The sequence below is a fragment of the Scyliorhinus torazame genome, chromosome 7 (assembly GCF_047496885.1).
Source record: "Scyliorhinus torazame isolate Kashiwa2021f chromosome 7, sScyTor2.1, whole genome shotgun sequence".
Lineage (NCBI taxonomy): Eukaryota > Metazoa > Chordata > Chondrichthyes > Carcharhiniformes > Scyliorhinidae > Scyliorhinus > Scyliorhinus torazame.
In genome coordinates, this window is record NC_092713.1 from 294,121,637 (window position 1) to 294,138,125 (window position 16,489).

Here is a 16,489-nt window from a genome sequence, read left to right on the forward strand (position 1 = left end):
TGGCGGCATGAGACAGCAGTGCTAACCACTGCGCCACCGTGCTGCCCAAGTTGAATAATCATTAATGGGATTCAGTAAAGTGATCAGTTTAGAGGAGGTGCCTCTGGAAGACCTGAGTTTAGCAAATTAATTGGTTTGCTCTGCAGCTGAAGAAACAGTGAATTTCGAGGAGAGATCCAAATTGGGTGAGAACCATCAAGTGAATAGTCAAGAATTTACCAGGAGAAAAACGTTTGCAACTGTGCCAGTCCCAAGTGAGAAGCCTTTCTGTCAAGCTAATAGTAACTCTTCACTGTACTGTGTCTGTAAAGATATTGCAGTGGTAAAGGAACAATGGGAATTTGAATCGTCTCCTTGTGTTGAGATCTTTCTAACCTTTTGTCTGGTGTAATATTTTCTTGTTTTAATAAATATTTTATTCTTTGTATCAAAAGTTCACCAGCAGACTCCTATGAATTTGTTCAGTAACTTTTCTCTGTGATTTCTGCATGAAAAGTTAGGATCTATCAAGATATGTTTCACACTGGCATCTGACTTGTCCGGTATTAAAGCAGGTGGGATCATAACAATATCAAAGAAGAACCGGGATGTTCTGGCCAATGTTTATCCCTCACCTACGATAGATCGACAACGGATTAACAGCTCATTGTCACATGGTTGTTTGTGGGAGCTTGCTATGCAAGAATTAGTTGTTGCATTTCCTACATTACTACAATGAGCCATCCTGAGGTTGTGAAAGCTGCTATTTTTACACGCAAGTCTGTCAATTTTGAAGAGAAAGCTGATTGATCCATGGTTCTTTCAGAATTGACTTTACAAAACACTGAAGGTTCCTTGCCCACAGAATGACTTTTTTGAGAAAACAAAACTAGCCGATTAACGAAAAAAAGTCAAATGAATCCTCCTTGCACAGTAACCCTCTTTTATGCCTTAGGTTTTTTATTGTGTGGCATTGAGCAGAACTCTTACAGCACAGTTCTTACCTTAGGTTTTTGTGTAATATTTTTGTGATAGTGGCATTGAATATTTAATAATCAAATTTTGTTTGTCGACAATCTTATGAAGAGCCTTGCGGGTGGTTAACTGCATTTGGGACACTCTGTGGGGAGGCAGTGGTGTAGTGGTATTGTCACTGGACTAATAAGCCAGAGATCCATGGAAATGCTCTGGGGACCTGGGTTTGAATCCCACCAAGGCAGATTTGAATTCAATAAGAATTTGGAATTAAAAGTCTAAAGATGACCATGAAACCATTGTCGTAAAACCCATCTGGTTAACTAATGTCCTTGAGGGAAGGAAATCTGTCATCCTTACCTGGTCTGGCCCACATGTGACTCTAGACCCCCACAGCAATGTGGTTGACTCCTAAATGCCCTCAGGGATGGGCAATAAATGCTGACCCACCCAGACCAGAATATAGGAAAAAACTCGAAACGGAATTTGTTGTTTTTGCAAAGGAACTGTGTTGCCATCATACTCAGTTTGTTGAGATGTAGTCATCATTGACTTGTCCTTGTTAGGTCATTGGTTCCTTAAGCTCTTTCATCCTCAGCTGGCTTTGCATTTTCAAATGGACTTGGGAGAGAACAATCTCGATGATGCTGACCTTCCAAACTGTGCCGAATGCCATAGCAAAAATAGATCAGTAAACCTGTCAAATAATGGGAAAAGTTTACATTTCAACATTAATAAGTCAATGTTTAGTCAAGGGGCAGTCTGCCAGTAACAAAGAAGTTGAATTCAACTCTCTCCTTCCAACATAAACAGGGGTTGATCTCGTGGCTGTCATAATATACACCAGTACATCATGGTGCAGATACACACACACTGATGGACACACAGCGGGACCAATCAACACACACAACACCGCAGCCAATCACCAGTTAGAGCACACTCACTATAAAGACAGGGGGCATCAGAGTTCCCGCTCATTCGGGATGCAGCCTCCCAGAAGGACAGAGCTTACAGCTTTCAGCACAGATCTTCACCATGTGCTGAGTGCATAGACTGGTTAGGACAGGCATAGGTCTTTAGTTTAATCTAACATCGTGTTAACCCACGGTGAAAGTATGTTCAACAGTTTCTAACTTAATAAAATAGTGTTGAACTATTTTAAATGTTGGTGGCCTGTATGTGTTCCACGGATCCAGAGCACCCAACACATCATGATACCAGGAGTTGAGGGATATCAGAACTTCTTAGACCTACCTGCAAGTGATCTGTCTTCCACCAGCATACAGTCATCCTGCAAAATGGACAGCGTCCACCCGCCACCGCCTCTCCGCATCACCGGTAACCTGGGGGCCAACTGGAAGATATTCAAACAACGCTTCCAGCTCTGCCTTGAAGCCACAGACCTGGAAGATGCCTCAGATACCAGGAAGATCGCTCTCTTCCTATCCACGACCGGGGAACATGCCATCCACATTTTCAATTCTCTCAGCTTTGCTGATGATGAAGATAAATCAAAATTCAAGACGGTCTTCCTCAAGTTTGACACTCACTGCAACAGAGAGGTGAATGAAAGTTTCGAGCGCTATGTACTCCAACGGCGTTTGCAGGGTAAGGATGAACCTTTCCAGTCATTTCTCACCCACCTCCGCATCCTTGCGCAGTCCTGTAATTGCGGGCCCACCTCCGACTCCATGATATGCGACCAGATCGTTTTCGGTGTTCAGTTGGACCCTCTACGTCAGCAGCTCCTCAAGGTAAAGCAGCTCACCCTAGCGACCGCCATCGAGACCTGCGTGCTACACGAACATGTCACTAGTCGGTATTCCCACATCCAAGCGGCTGAAACGGCACGGCAAGGTCCCCACGAGGCAGAATGGGTCCAAGCAATCGAGCAACTCCAGGGCCTCAGCCTGGATGAGGGCGGCCATTTCGCGAGCTTTTCGCGGACTCCCGCGCTTGTGTGCACCGAACGAGGGGACAGCGACGTTGACGAACGTACTGCGCAGGCGCGCACCACGTACGACCGCACTGTGCATGCGCAGTGGTGCAGCGAACGTACTGACGCTACAATGTGTGGCAACTGTGGCTCCGCCCACTTAAAGCGGCAATGCCCTGCCAAATCCCGACAATGCCTGAACATAGAACATAGAAAAATACAGCACAGAACAGGCCCTTCGGCCCACAATGTTGTGCAGAAACTTTGTCCTAGATTAATCATAGATTATCATTGAATTTACAGTGCAGAAGGAGGCCATTCGGCCCATTGAGTCTGCACCGGCTCTTGGAAAGAGCACCCTACTCAAGGTCAACACCTCCACCCAACACTAAGGGCAATTTTGGACACTAAGGGCAATTTATCATGGCCAATCCACCTAACCTGCACATCTTTGGACTGTGGGAGGAAACCGGAGCACCCAGAGGAAACCCACGCACACACGGGGAGGATGTGCAGACTCCGCACAGACAGTGACCCAAACCGGAATCGAACCTGGGACCCTGGAGATGTGAAGCAATTATGCTATCCACAATGCTACCGTGCTGCCCTTAAGAACAAATTAATCTACACTATATCATTCTACCGTAATCCATGTACCTATCCAATAGCTGCTTGAAGGTCCCTAATGTTTCCGACTCAACTACTTCCACAGGCAGTGCATTCCATGCCCCCACTACTCTCTGGGTAAAGAACCTACCTCTGACATCCCCCCTATATCTTCCACCATTCACCTTAAATTTATGTCCCCTTCTAATGCTTTGTTCCACCTGGGGAAAAAGTCTCTGACTGTCTACTCTATCTATTCCCCTGATCATCTTATAAACCTCTATCAAGTCGCCCCTCACCCTTCTCCGTTCTAATGAGAAAAGGCCTAGCACCCTCAACCTTTCCTCGTAAGACCTACTCTCCATCCCAGGCAACATCCTGGTAAATCTCCTTTGCACCTTTTCCAAAGCTTCCACATCCTTCCGAAAATGAGGCGACCAGAACTGTACACAGTACTCCAAATGTGGCCTTAACAAAGTTTTGTACAGCTGCATCATCACCTCACGGCTCTTAAATTCAATCCCTCTGTTAATGAACGCTAGCACACCATAGGCCTTCTTCACAGCTCTATCCACTTGAGTGGCAACTTTCAAAGATGTATGAACATAGACCCCAAGATCTCTCTGCTCCTCCACATTGCCAAGAACTCTACCGTTAACCCTGTATTCCGCATTCATATTTGTCCTTCCAAAATGGACAACCTCACACTTTTCAGGGTTAAACTCCATCTGCCACTTCTCAGCCCAGCTCTGCATCCTATCTATGTCTCTTTGCAGCCGACAACAGCCCTCCTCACTATCCACAACTCCACCAATCTTCGTATCATCTGCAAATTTACTGACCCACCCTTCAACTCCCTCATCCAAGTCATTAATGAAAATCACGAACAGCAGAGGACCCAGAACTGATCCCTGCGGTACGCCACTGGTAACTGGGATCCAGGCTGAATATTTGCCATCCACCACCACTCTCTGACTTCTATCGGTTAGCCAGTTCGTTATCCAACTGGCCAAATTTCCCACTATCCCATGCCTCCATACTTTCTGCATAAGCCTACCATGGGGAACCTTATCAAATGCCTTACTAAAATCCATGTACACTACATCCACTGCTTTACCTTCATCCACATGCTTGGTCACCTCCTCAAAGAATTCAATAAGACTTGTAAGGCAAGACCTACCCCTCACAAATCCGTGCTGACTATCCCTAATCAAGCAGTGTCTTTCCAGGTGCTCAGAAATCCTATCCTTCAGTACTCTTTCCATTACTTTGCCTACCACTGAAGTAAGACTAACTGGCCTGTAATTCCCAGGGTTATCCCTAGTCCCTTTTTTGAACAGGGGCACGACATTCGCCACTCTCCAATCCCCTGGTACCACCCCTGTTGACAGTGAGGACGAAAAGATCATTGCCAACGGCTCTGCAATTTCATCTCTTGCTTCCCACAGAATCCTTGGCATCCCGTCAGGCCCGGGGGAGTTGTCTATCCTCAAGTTTTTCAAAATGCCCAACACATCTTCCTTCCTAACAAGTATTTCCTCGAGCTTACCAATCTGTTTCACACTGTCCTCTCCAACAATATGGTCCCTCTCATTTGTAAATACAGAAGAAAAGTACTCGTTCAAGACCTCTCCTATCTCTTCAGACTCAATACACAATCTCCCGCTACTGTCCTTGATTGGACCTACCCTCGCTCTAGTCATTCTCATATTTCTCACATATGTGTAAAAGGCCTTGGGGTTTTCCTTGATCCTACCCACCAAAGATTGTTCATGCCCTCTCTTAGCTCTCCTAATCCCTTTCTTCAATTCACTCCTGTCTATCTTGTATCCCTCCAGCGCCCTGTCTGAACCTTGTTTCCTTAGCCTTACATAAGTCTCCTTTTTCCTCTTAACAAGACATTCAACCTCTTTTGTCAACCATGGTTCCCTCACTCGACTATCTCTTCCCTGCCTGACAGGGACATACATATCAAGGACACGTCGCACCTGTTCCTTGAACAAGTTCCACATTTCACTTGTGTCCTTCCCTGCCAGCCTATGTTCCCAACTTATGCACTTCAATTCTTGTCTGACAACATCGTATTTACCCTTCCCCCAATTGTAAACCTTGCCCTGTTGCACGCACCTATCCCTCTCCATTACTAAAGTGAAAGTCACAGAATTGTGGTCACTATCTCCAAAATGCTCCCCCACTAACAAATCTATCACTTGCCCTGGTTCATTACCATGTACCAAATCCAATATTGCCTCCCCTCTGGTCGGACAATCTACATACTGTGTTAGTAAAGCTTCCTGGACACACTGCACAAACATCACCTCATCCAAACTATTTGATCTAAAGAGTTTCCACTCAATGTTTGGGAAGTTAAAGTCACCCATGACTACTACCCTGTGACTTCTGCACCTTTCCAAAATTTGTTTCCCAATCTGTTCCTCCACATCTCTGCTACTATTGGGGGGCCTATAGAAAACTCCTGACAAGGTGACTGCTCCTTTCCTATTTCTGACTTCAATCCATACTACCTCAGTAGGCAGATACTCCTCGAACTGCCTTTCTGCAGCTGTTATACTATCTCTAATTAACAATGCCACTCCCCCACATCTTTTACCACCCTTCCTAATCTTATTGAAACATCTATAACCAGCGACCTCCAACAACCATTTCTGCCCCTCTTCTATCCAAGTTTCCGTGATGGCCACCACATCATAGTCCCAAGTACCGATCCTGAGATGTGGCAAACTTGGCCACTATGGTGCTTTATGCAGATCAGCTCAGCCTGCCAACTCATATCGCTCCAGCCAACCTCGCAGGAATGTCCGGGCCATTCAACTCATGGCCACTGAGTCCGATGCGGACCTGCTACCCGTTATTGACTCCGAGGACCCGAAGGCGCCTTTTCGGTCGGTATCGTTACAAAAAACAGGGTGTCCCCGAAACAAAGAATCCAGGCTCTATTGGTATACAGCATCGATCCAGACGATGAGTGGTGTGCCACCCTGACGGTCAACCGGTCCCAAATATGATTCCGCCTGGACACTGGTGCCTCCACCAATCTCATTGCGCAGTCTGACCTCCAAAGCCTTTGTGTCAAACCAGCCATCCTCCCATCAGCCTGCCAGCTATTAGATTATAATGGCAATGCCATTGCTGCCAGCGGCTCGTGCCAACTTGAAGTGACGCACAGGTCACGCAAAGCCATCCTTCCCTTTGAAATCGTGGGCTCCTCGAAAGCCTCCCTGCTTGGCGCGCAGGCATGGAAGCTGTTGAACCTAGTTCAGAGAGTTCACTCTCTCTCTCCTGCTGATGTGTCTGCCTTTCAGGACACTGACTTCAGGGTGCAGCTCAACGCCATAATCAACCAGTACCACGATGTCTTCGAGGGAATGGGCATGCTCCCGTACACCTACAAGATTTTATTAAAACCGAATGCCACGCCTGTGGTGCACACCTCGCAGGATCCCAGCACCCCTTAACGACCGCCTCAAGCAGCAGCTGCAGGACCTCCAGAACCAAGGAGTGATTTCCAAAGTCACGGAACCGACCGACTGGGTCAGTTCCATGGTATGTGTAAAAAAGCCTTCCGCCGAATTGAGAATTTGCATTGATCCCAAGGATCTAAATCGCAATATCATGAGGGAGCATTATCCAATTCCCAAGCGTGAAGAGCTCACATTTGAGATGGCTCGCGCCAAGCTCTTTACCAAACTCAACGCCTCAAAAGGATTCTGGCAAATCCAGCTCGATAAATCCAGCAGGAAACTTTGCAAATTTAATACCCCCTTTGGCAGATATTGTTACAACAGGATGTCGTTTGGGATCATATCTGCATCAGAAGTGTTCCATAGGAGTATGGAATAAATGATGGAAGGCATTGAAGGTGTTCGCGTCTATGTCGATGACATAAACATTTAGTCACCTCCAGCACGTATTCAGACGTGTACATGAGCATGGCCTCCGCCTCAACAGGGCAAATGCTCTTTTGGTCAGACGGAACTCAAGTTCCTCGGGGACCACATCTCCCAATTGGGTGTGCAGCTGGATGCGGACAAGGTAGCTGCCATCACATCTGTGAAAACACTAGAGGACAAGAAGGTGGTCCTCTGATTTCTGGGCATGGTCAATTTTTGAAGGTTATTTATCCCTAACCTCGCCTCTCATACCACGGCTCTCAGGAACCTGGTCAGGCAGACGACAGACTTCCAATGGCTCCCTGCCCACGAGCACGAATGGAGGGAACTCAAATCAAAACTGACCACGGCCCCGGTCTCAGCTTTCTTTGATCCAGCAAAGGAGACCAAACTTTCGACCGATGCCAGTCAATCCGGCATTGGGGCAGTGCTCCTTTAACGTAATGAGGCCTCATCATGGGCCCCCGTTGCATATGCGTCACGTGCCATGACTCCCACGGAGCAGCGCTACGCGCAGATAGAAAAGGGCCTTCTGACCGGTGTGGTTAGGTTTCACGATTATGTCGACGGACTTCCTCAAATCACTGTCGAGACCGACCATCGCCCGCTGGTCAATATAATACAGAAAGACTTGAACGATATGACGCCTCGCCTCCAGCGTATTCTTCTCAAGCTCCGGCGATACGACTTCCAGCTGGTATACACCCCAGGCAAAGACCTCATCGTTGCTGATGCTCTCTCCAGGGCCTCCCGTACTGGCCTCCCCGAACAGGCGCCGGAATGTGGCGACTAGGGGCTTTTCACAGTAACTTAATTTGAAGTCTACTTGTGACAATAAGCGATTTTCATTTCATTTCATTTCATTTCAACACTCCATGTAACCCAGCGGGATTTGTCTGACAGGTTGACGCCCATGTGGCATTCACGGCTTCCAATCTACCTGCCACGGATGAACGCCTCGTCCAAATTCGCCGCGAGACGACGGCTGACCCCTTGCTACACCGTGTCATGCGCCACATAACAGACGGGTGGCTAAAGGGCCAATGCCCTCAGTTCTATAATGTCAGAGATGATCTGGCAGTAGTAGACGGGGTTCTTCTAAAACTGGACCGCATTGTCATCCCGCATAGCATGCGCCAGCTTGTCTTGGAACAACTACACGAGGGCCACCTTGGAGTGGAAAAATGCCGCCGACGGGCCCGAGAGGCAGTGTACTGGCCCGGCGTTAATGAGGACATGAGAGCCAACACAATGCTCAACTCCCCACTTGTCAGCGCTTCCAGCCGGCCCAACCATGTGAGACCCTGCAGCCTCATGAGTTGGTCACGTCACCATGGACCAAAGTGGGCATCGATCTGTTCCACGTGCTGGGTAGAGACTATTTCCTGATCGTCAACTACTTTTCGAATTACCCGGAGGTGATTCGGTTGCACGACATCATCTCGTCTGCAGTCATTCGTGCATGTAAAGAAACCTTTGCTCGACACGGCATCCCGCTCACGGTTATGTCAGACAATAACCCCTGCTTCGCCAGCCAGGAGTGGTCCAACTTTGCCAGGCGGTACAATTTTGCCCATGTGACATGCAGTCCCCCTGTACCCCCAATCCAACGGCAAAGCGGAGAAGGGAGTACATATAGTCAAATGGCTCCTATGCAAGGCTGCCGATGCTGGGTCTGATTTCTACCTTGCCTTGCTGGCCTATCGCTCCGCCCCACTGTCCACTGTCCTGTCGCCAGCCCAGTTACTCAAGGGTCGTACCCTGAGGACGATGGTGCCAACCATCCATGTCCCAGACCTCGACCACGTTCCAGTCCTTCGCCGGATGCAGCTGTCTCGTGCACAGCACAAGGCGGCTCATGACTCCCGTGCAGCTGATCTCCCTGCTCTGGCTCCAGATGACAACGTCCGCGTCCATCTTCTGGACGGTGGCTGGTCTGCAACCGCTGTTGTCCTTCAGCAGGTGGCCCCCCGCTCGTTCCTGGTTCATCTACCGGACGGCTCTATTCTGCGCCACAATCGATACGCCCTTTGTCTCGTTCCACGCTCGCCACGTGATCCTCCACTGTCGCCTTGCCCTCCTGCTGACCCTGCCACGGACTATGCGGAGCTCCCTGTCATTCTGCATCCCCCTGACTCTGACGCTGTCCAGCCCGTTCCTCAATCGGCGGCTCTCGACCCACCCTTGAGGCGGTCAACCAGAATTCGTCGCCCACCTCAGAGACTTAATTTATGAACTTTGCGGACTTATAGACTCTCTGAATTGTTTTGTTGCTTTGTTTGATCATTTCCCTGCTTTGTATATAGTGTTGACCTCGTTATTCTTGTTGCATACTGCTTCTCTGCACCAGGCACCTTCCCATGTAAATAGCTTAGTTCTCATGTACGTAGTCCTGTAAATATGTCTTCGCACCCCACACGTAGTTAGGAACATTCTCACCATACATTATTTATTGCCACACACATACATTCTTTTATAAAAGGGGGGATGTCATAATATACACCAGTACACACACTGATGGACACACAGCAAGACCAATCAACACACACAACACCGCAGCCAATCACCAGTTAGAGCACACTCACTATAAAGACAGGGGGCATCAGAGTTCCCACTCACGCGGGATGCAGCCTCCTCGAAGGACAGAGCTTACAGCTTACAGCACAGGTCCTCACCATATGCTGAGTGCATAGACTGGTTCGGACAGGCATAGGTCTTTAGTTTAATCTAACATCGTGTTAACCCACAGTGAAAGTATGTTCAACAGTTTCCACCTAAATAAAATAGTGTTGCACTATTTTAAGTGTTGGTGGCCTGTATGTGTTCCACGGATCCAGAGCACCAAACACATCAGTGGCCTTGTGTCACTTCCAGCCTTAATTACACTGCTGCAGCGACCATCATCTTGGGGAGGTCCTGAGTTAGGGGGGCAGGAGACTAATTGTAAAATGCAGATTGAAGCACTGTGATCTCTACTGGACCGTAACTGCAATTTCAAGCTAGAAATGGTCAGAGTTGGTAATGTAAAACTATTTACAAGGCACCAATGATTGTTTTCCTGCCTCTGAATTAAAAGCTGTGGTTTCAAACCCCTCTTCAGAAAATCAATAATCCACTTTGGATAAAGTGTTAAACTGAGACCCTGTCTGTTCTCTCAGGTGGATGTAACAGAGCCCAAGGGAAGTACCTCCCCCCCCCCCCCCCGCCCCCCCCAATGCCCCTCCCACCAGTTGATCTGGTCAATATTTATCCCCTTAAGTAATATAAATGAAATTAAATATCTGGTCATTTATCACATATCTACTTTTGAAAACATGCTAATTCAGCTGTATGTTTCGGATTGATACGAGTCATAAGACTTCAAAAGTACATCGCTGGTCACAAAGTGCTTTGAAATGTCTCACGGTGGCACAGTGGTTAGCACTGATGCCTCACAGCTCCAGGGACCCGGGTTCAATTCCGGCCTCGGGTCACTGTTTGTGTGGAGTTTGCACATTCTCCCCGTGTCTGCGTGGGTTTCCTCCGGGTGCTCCGGTTTCCTCCAATAGTCCAAAGATGTGCAGGTTAGGTGGATTCGCTGTGTTAAACTCCCCCTTAGTGTCCAAAAAGGTTAGGTGGGGTTACTGGGTTATGGGGATAGGATGAAAGCATGGGCTTAAGTAGGGTGCTCTTTCCAAGAGCCGGTGCAGATGTGATGGGCTGAATGGCCTCCTTCGGCATTGTAAATTCTATGATTCTATGATTACGTTTTTTTCTTTAGCTGAATAACTGTGGCTGTGGGCAGAGAGAGAAACAAAAGCAGGTAAAATTGACAATGGCTCCAATTTTTCAGGAAGAAAAATTTAAGTTGACGCCAAGCCTTCAAACCTTTCTGTCGGCATGGTAATCCAGCAGTCTCTCACTGCTTACTGGAGAAGAACATGCCAATCGTCAAGCTTATGTTGAACTCACTGGGACAGTGCAGAAAGCCAAAGGCAGAGAATTCAGAGTGTAAGCAGGACAGGCAATTAGAAAGATTGTCATCCTGGGCTACTTTCAATTATCTCCTCACTGTCAATTACAGAACAGCACTATTTTCCTGCACTCACACTCTCAGCTCAAGATGGTGCATGGGATAATAATAATAATCTTTATTATTGTCACAAGTAGGCTTACGTTAACACTGCAATGAAGCTACTGTGAAAATCCCCTAGTCGCCACATTCCGGCGCCTGTTCGGGTACACAGAGGGAGAATTTAGAATGTCCAATTCATCTAACAGCATGTCTTTTGGGACTTGTGGGAGAAAACCGGAGGAAACCCACGCAGACATGGGGAGACCATGCAGACTCCACTCAGACAGTGACCCAAGCCAGAAATCGAACCTGGGACCCTGGCGCTGTGAAGCAACAGTGCTACTCACTGTACTGCCCTGCTGCCTTTGAAGTGTCCTTGAAGTGTCCAAAGAAAAGGGCGTGAAAATATAAACATCTTCAAAAACTTTTATGGCAGATTTGTGTGAAATCATGATTAACTTGTGATTCCCGAACCATCTGAATTGCAATTGCACTCCATCAGCTCCTAGACTGAAGATAATCTTTCTTCATTACAGAGTTTATTTCTGAAATAATCCCAACATTATTGCAACTTTGATCTCTGCTTGGCATTTCCTCATGATGACATTACTGAGGTCACAAAACTCAACAGGTGAAGACCTGGGCTGTGTCATTTTGGGGTGAGTTTGATAGGGTGATTTGTGCTGGCTTTTTTGGTAACATGCAAACCGGCATTCCCCCACGCTTAGTCATTTTTTTTGGAGCTTGGGAGTTTCTCACTGGTAAATCCCACACTTTAATTTTTTTTCTATAGTGCGGAACTAAACTCACCAGCAAGACCAGCTCCTCAGAGATCGGGGCGCTATTTGAAAGGGTGCCCCAATCTCAAAGTGAGGTTGAGGGCTCCCCACCCACGGACAATGCGACCCCCCCCCCCCCCCCCCACCCACCCCGACAGAAGTGGGCAACACCCCCAACCCTTGATCCCCTCAGGCAACCTCCCACCATCACAAAAAGTTAGCGTGAGCATCCCCCCCCCCCCCCCCCCCCACCACCCCACTATCCGGGCATGAGGGTGATCCTGCCCCACATCTGACCATCCTTGTGGGAACCAGGGCATCACCATCCCTCCAGGTGAGAGTCCTACGTTATGGGATAGCTGAAGGTCCCTCCACCTTTATGGTGCCCCCATTTCAATGCCTGCCATTCAGATCTCCCCCCCCACCATTTCAGGACCCCCCTTCACCTCCTCACCCTTCATGATGCCACTTCATAAGCGTCCCTATCCGCCCCCACCTTTCACTCCCACCTTGCATGGGCATGGCCCACCTCTGTTCCCGTCCCTTGACAGTGCCAACCTGACACCTGCGCACTGCCAACCTGCCATTTGGGCACTGCCTCCAGAGCCCCGGCAGGTTGGTAAGTCTACCTGGCACTCTGGTAGTGCCGAGCACTCGGGCCATTGGAGCCTTCCAGTGTGGCCATCATGCATGGTCTCCATTTGTGGAGACCTGCACTAACCCGCATCCGAGTGAGGTCTCGCCAGTGCAGCCAGTGACGCCCGGGATCCTGAGAATGAGGCCTCAGACAGGCCACGCATACTTAGTTGAACCTGATGGCTCATTTAAATATGATTACCTGGATCATGCCCTTGTGCCAGGTGACTTACCATCGACTCAGCGTCTGGCACAAAGCCCATTTTGGGGCTCTCCCATGACTGCCCTGGCGACGGGATCGGCGATGGGCCAAGTGCGGGGGGATAATTTTTCCCTTCATCTCCGGTCCATGATTGACTGCTGCTCCATGCCACAGTTCACAGAATCACAGAATCACAACAAAATAGAGTGCAGGAAAGGCCCTTCGGCCCATCAAGTCTGCACCGCCACATGAAAGGCACCTGATCTGTAAACCCTAGTCCCATTTGCAGCCCAGAGCCTCAAATGTTAAGATGCGCCAAGTGTATCATCCAGGTATTTTTTAAACAATGTGGCCTCTACCACCCTCCCAGGCAATGCGTCCCAGACCGTCACCACACTCTGGCTAAAAAAGTTTTCCCTCAAGTCCCCACTGAACCTCCCACCCCTCACCTTAAACTTGTGTCCCCTCATAACCGACTCTTCAAAATGTCATGATATGCAGACATGCAGATAATGATATACAGACAGGCAGCTAATGAACACAGAGAACAGGACATGACCAATGAGCAGGCAGGACACTCAGGGGTGGTGTCTCACTATAAAAGGCACGAGGCACTCACACTCCACCTCTTTCCACTGATGAACATCTACAGAGTGAGTCAGGGTGTATGTACAGTATCACACCTCCAGCACATGGCTAAGAGCTAGTCAGGTTCAGTCAGACAGAGTAACCACACTCAGGTTAGCAGAGAGTCAAACTCATAGAGAACTGTGCTAACTGTGCTACTGGTTCAATAAATCAGATTGAACTAACTTCAAGGTCTGGAGTATCTTTTGGTTAAAGCTGCATCCAATTGCAGCCTGTGTTATCCCAGAGTACATAACACATCACAACTAAGGGGAACAGCTGCTCCCTATCCATCCTGTTCATACCCCTCATAATCTTGTACACCTTGATCAGGTCATCCCTCAGTCTTCTCTGCTCAAGCGAAAACAACCCAAGCCTATCCAACCTCTCTTCATAACTAAAATGTTCAATCCAAGGCAACATCCTGGTGAAACCCTCTGCACCCCCTCCAGTGCAATCACATCCTTCCTATAATGTGGCAACCAGAATTGCACACAATACTCCAGACGTGGCCTCACACCAATGTTCTATATAACTCCAACATGACTTTGATTTGATTTATTATTGTCACATGTATTAGTATACAGTGAAAAGTATGGCTTCTTACATGCTCTGCAGATAACACATACCGTACATAGGGAAGGAAGGAGAGACTACAGAATGTAATGTTACAGTCACTGCTAGGGTGTAGAGAAAAGATCAACGTAATACGACTTCCTTACTTTTGTAATCTATGCCACGATTAATAAAGGCACATTTTCACCACTCTATTAACCTGCCTTTCTGCCTTCAGAGAGCTATTTACAAACATGCCAAAGTCCCTTTGTTCCTCGGGACTTCCCAGTGTGGTGCCATTCATTGAATATTTCCTTGTCAAATTGCGCATTCCAAAGTGTAAACCTCTCACCTTCTGCCACTCTTCTGCCCATTTGACCATCCCATCTGTATCTTCCTGTAACCCAAGACTCTCAGCCTCACTGTTAACCACCCAGCCTATCTTTGTGTCATCCGCTAACTTACTGATCCTATGCCCCACATAGTCATCTAAGACACTGGCTTCCAGTCACTAAAGCATCTGTCTGTCATCACCCTCTGTTTCCTGCAGCTCAGCCAGCTTTGAATCCACCTTCTCAAGTTCCCTTGTATCCCATGTGCCTTCTTTATAATTCTCCCTTGCCAAATGCTTTGCTGAAATGCATGTAAACGACATCAACTGCATTATCCTCATCTACACACTTAGTCATGTGCTCAAAAAATCCTATCAAATTTGGTAGGCATGACCTCCCTCAAAATCCTATCAAATTTGTTAGGCACGACCTCCCCCAAACCTTGCCTCCCCAAGTGGACATAGATTCTCTCCTTCAGAATTTTCTCCAAGAGTTTTCCCCACAACTGACGTGAGACTCACTGGCCTGTAGTTCCCTGGTTTATCCCTACAGCCTTTTTTAAATAGTGGGACCACATTCGCGGTACTGCAGTCCTCTGGCACCTCTCCCGTGGCCAGAGAAGAATTAAAAATTTGGATCAGGGCCCCTGCAATCTCCTTCCTTGCCTCCCACAGCAGCCTGGGACATAATTCATCTGGACCTGGAGATTGTCCACTTTTGAGCCCACCAACACCTCCAATACCTTCTCCCTCCCTATGACGACTTGCTCAATAACCTCACAGTCTCTCGCTCCCCGACTTCCATATCTGCCTCCTCATTCTCTTGGTGAAGACAGATGTGAAGTATTCATTTAAGACCCTACCAATGTCCTCTGGCTCCACCCACAGATTCCCCCCTTGGTTCCTAATGGGCCCTACTTTTTCCCTAGTGATCCTCTTCCCATTGATATACTTGTAGAATATGTTGGGATTTTTTCTACTTTTACCAGCTAGAGATTTCTCATGTCCCCTCTTTGCTCTCCTAATTGCTTTCTTAAGCTCCATCCTGCACTTTCTGTACTCCACGAATACCCTTGTTGAGTTGCTCCCCTTGCACTTATTAAAAGCCTCTCTCTTCCTTCTCATTGTACCCTGAATATCTCTGGTCATCCATGGTTCTCTGGGCTTGTTACTGCTCCCTATTAGAGGGAATATGTTGGGCCTATATGCTCCCCATTTCTCTTTAGATCTCCCCACCAGTTACTTGTTCCAATCTACCTGGGCCAGATACTGCCTTATTTTACTAAAGTCTGCTCTCCTCTAATCCAAGGCCTTTTTCTGCAATTTGTCTATTTCCTTGTCCATAACAAATTAAATTGCATCATGTTGTAGCCACTATCATTAAAATGCCCCCCCACCATCACATCAACCACCTGTCCATGTTCATTCCCCAGAATTAGGTCAAGCACTGCACCATCCCTTGTTGGACCCTCCACATGTTGAGCTAAAATATTCTCTTGTATACATTTTACAAACTTTGCTCCATCTAAGCCCTTAACATAATGACTATCCAAGTTAATGTTGGGAAAGTTGAAATCACCCACTATAATTGCCTTATTATTATTTTTACACACTTCTGCAGATTGTGCACATATTTGCTCCTCAATTTTCCACTGACTATCTGGGGGTCTATAATAAACACCAAGCACTGTGACTGTCCCTTTTTTACTCCTAAGCTCTACCAACAAAGCTTGATTTTTCCTTTTATATTTCTTATAAATTTAGAATACCAAATTAATTTTTTCCAATTAAGGGGCAATTTAGCGTGGCCAATCCACCTAGAGTGGCTGCAGCTGCTCTCTGTCTCTGTTGCTGAGTGCTGGCTGTTGCTGACTTGCCTGCAGGAAGGAGAGAGAGAG

The 16,489-nt window shown here is 47.6% G+C and overlaps 1 protein-coding gene across 1 annotated transcript in view; it reads right to left on the reverse strand.

Moving 5' to 3' along the window:
- Positions 1–921: 921 nt before the first annotated feature.
- The window catches only part of LOC140427104 (cationic amino acid transporter 2-like), a 74,820-nt gene continuing 59,252 nt past the window's right edge, over positions 922–16,489 (reverse strand). The window contains exon 12 of the mRNA XM_072512618.1: positions 922–1,651. Within this exon, the coding sequence (XP_072368719.1) occupies positions 1,533–1,651 (119 nt within the window). The 3' untranslated portion in view covers positions 922–1,532. The remainder of the gene's footprint in view (positions 1,652–16,489) is intronic.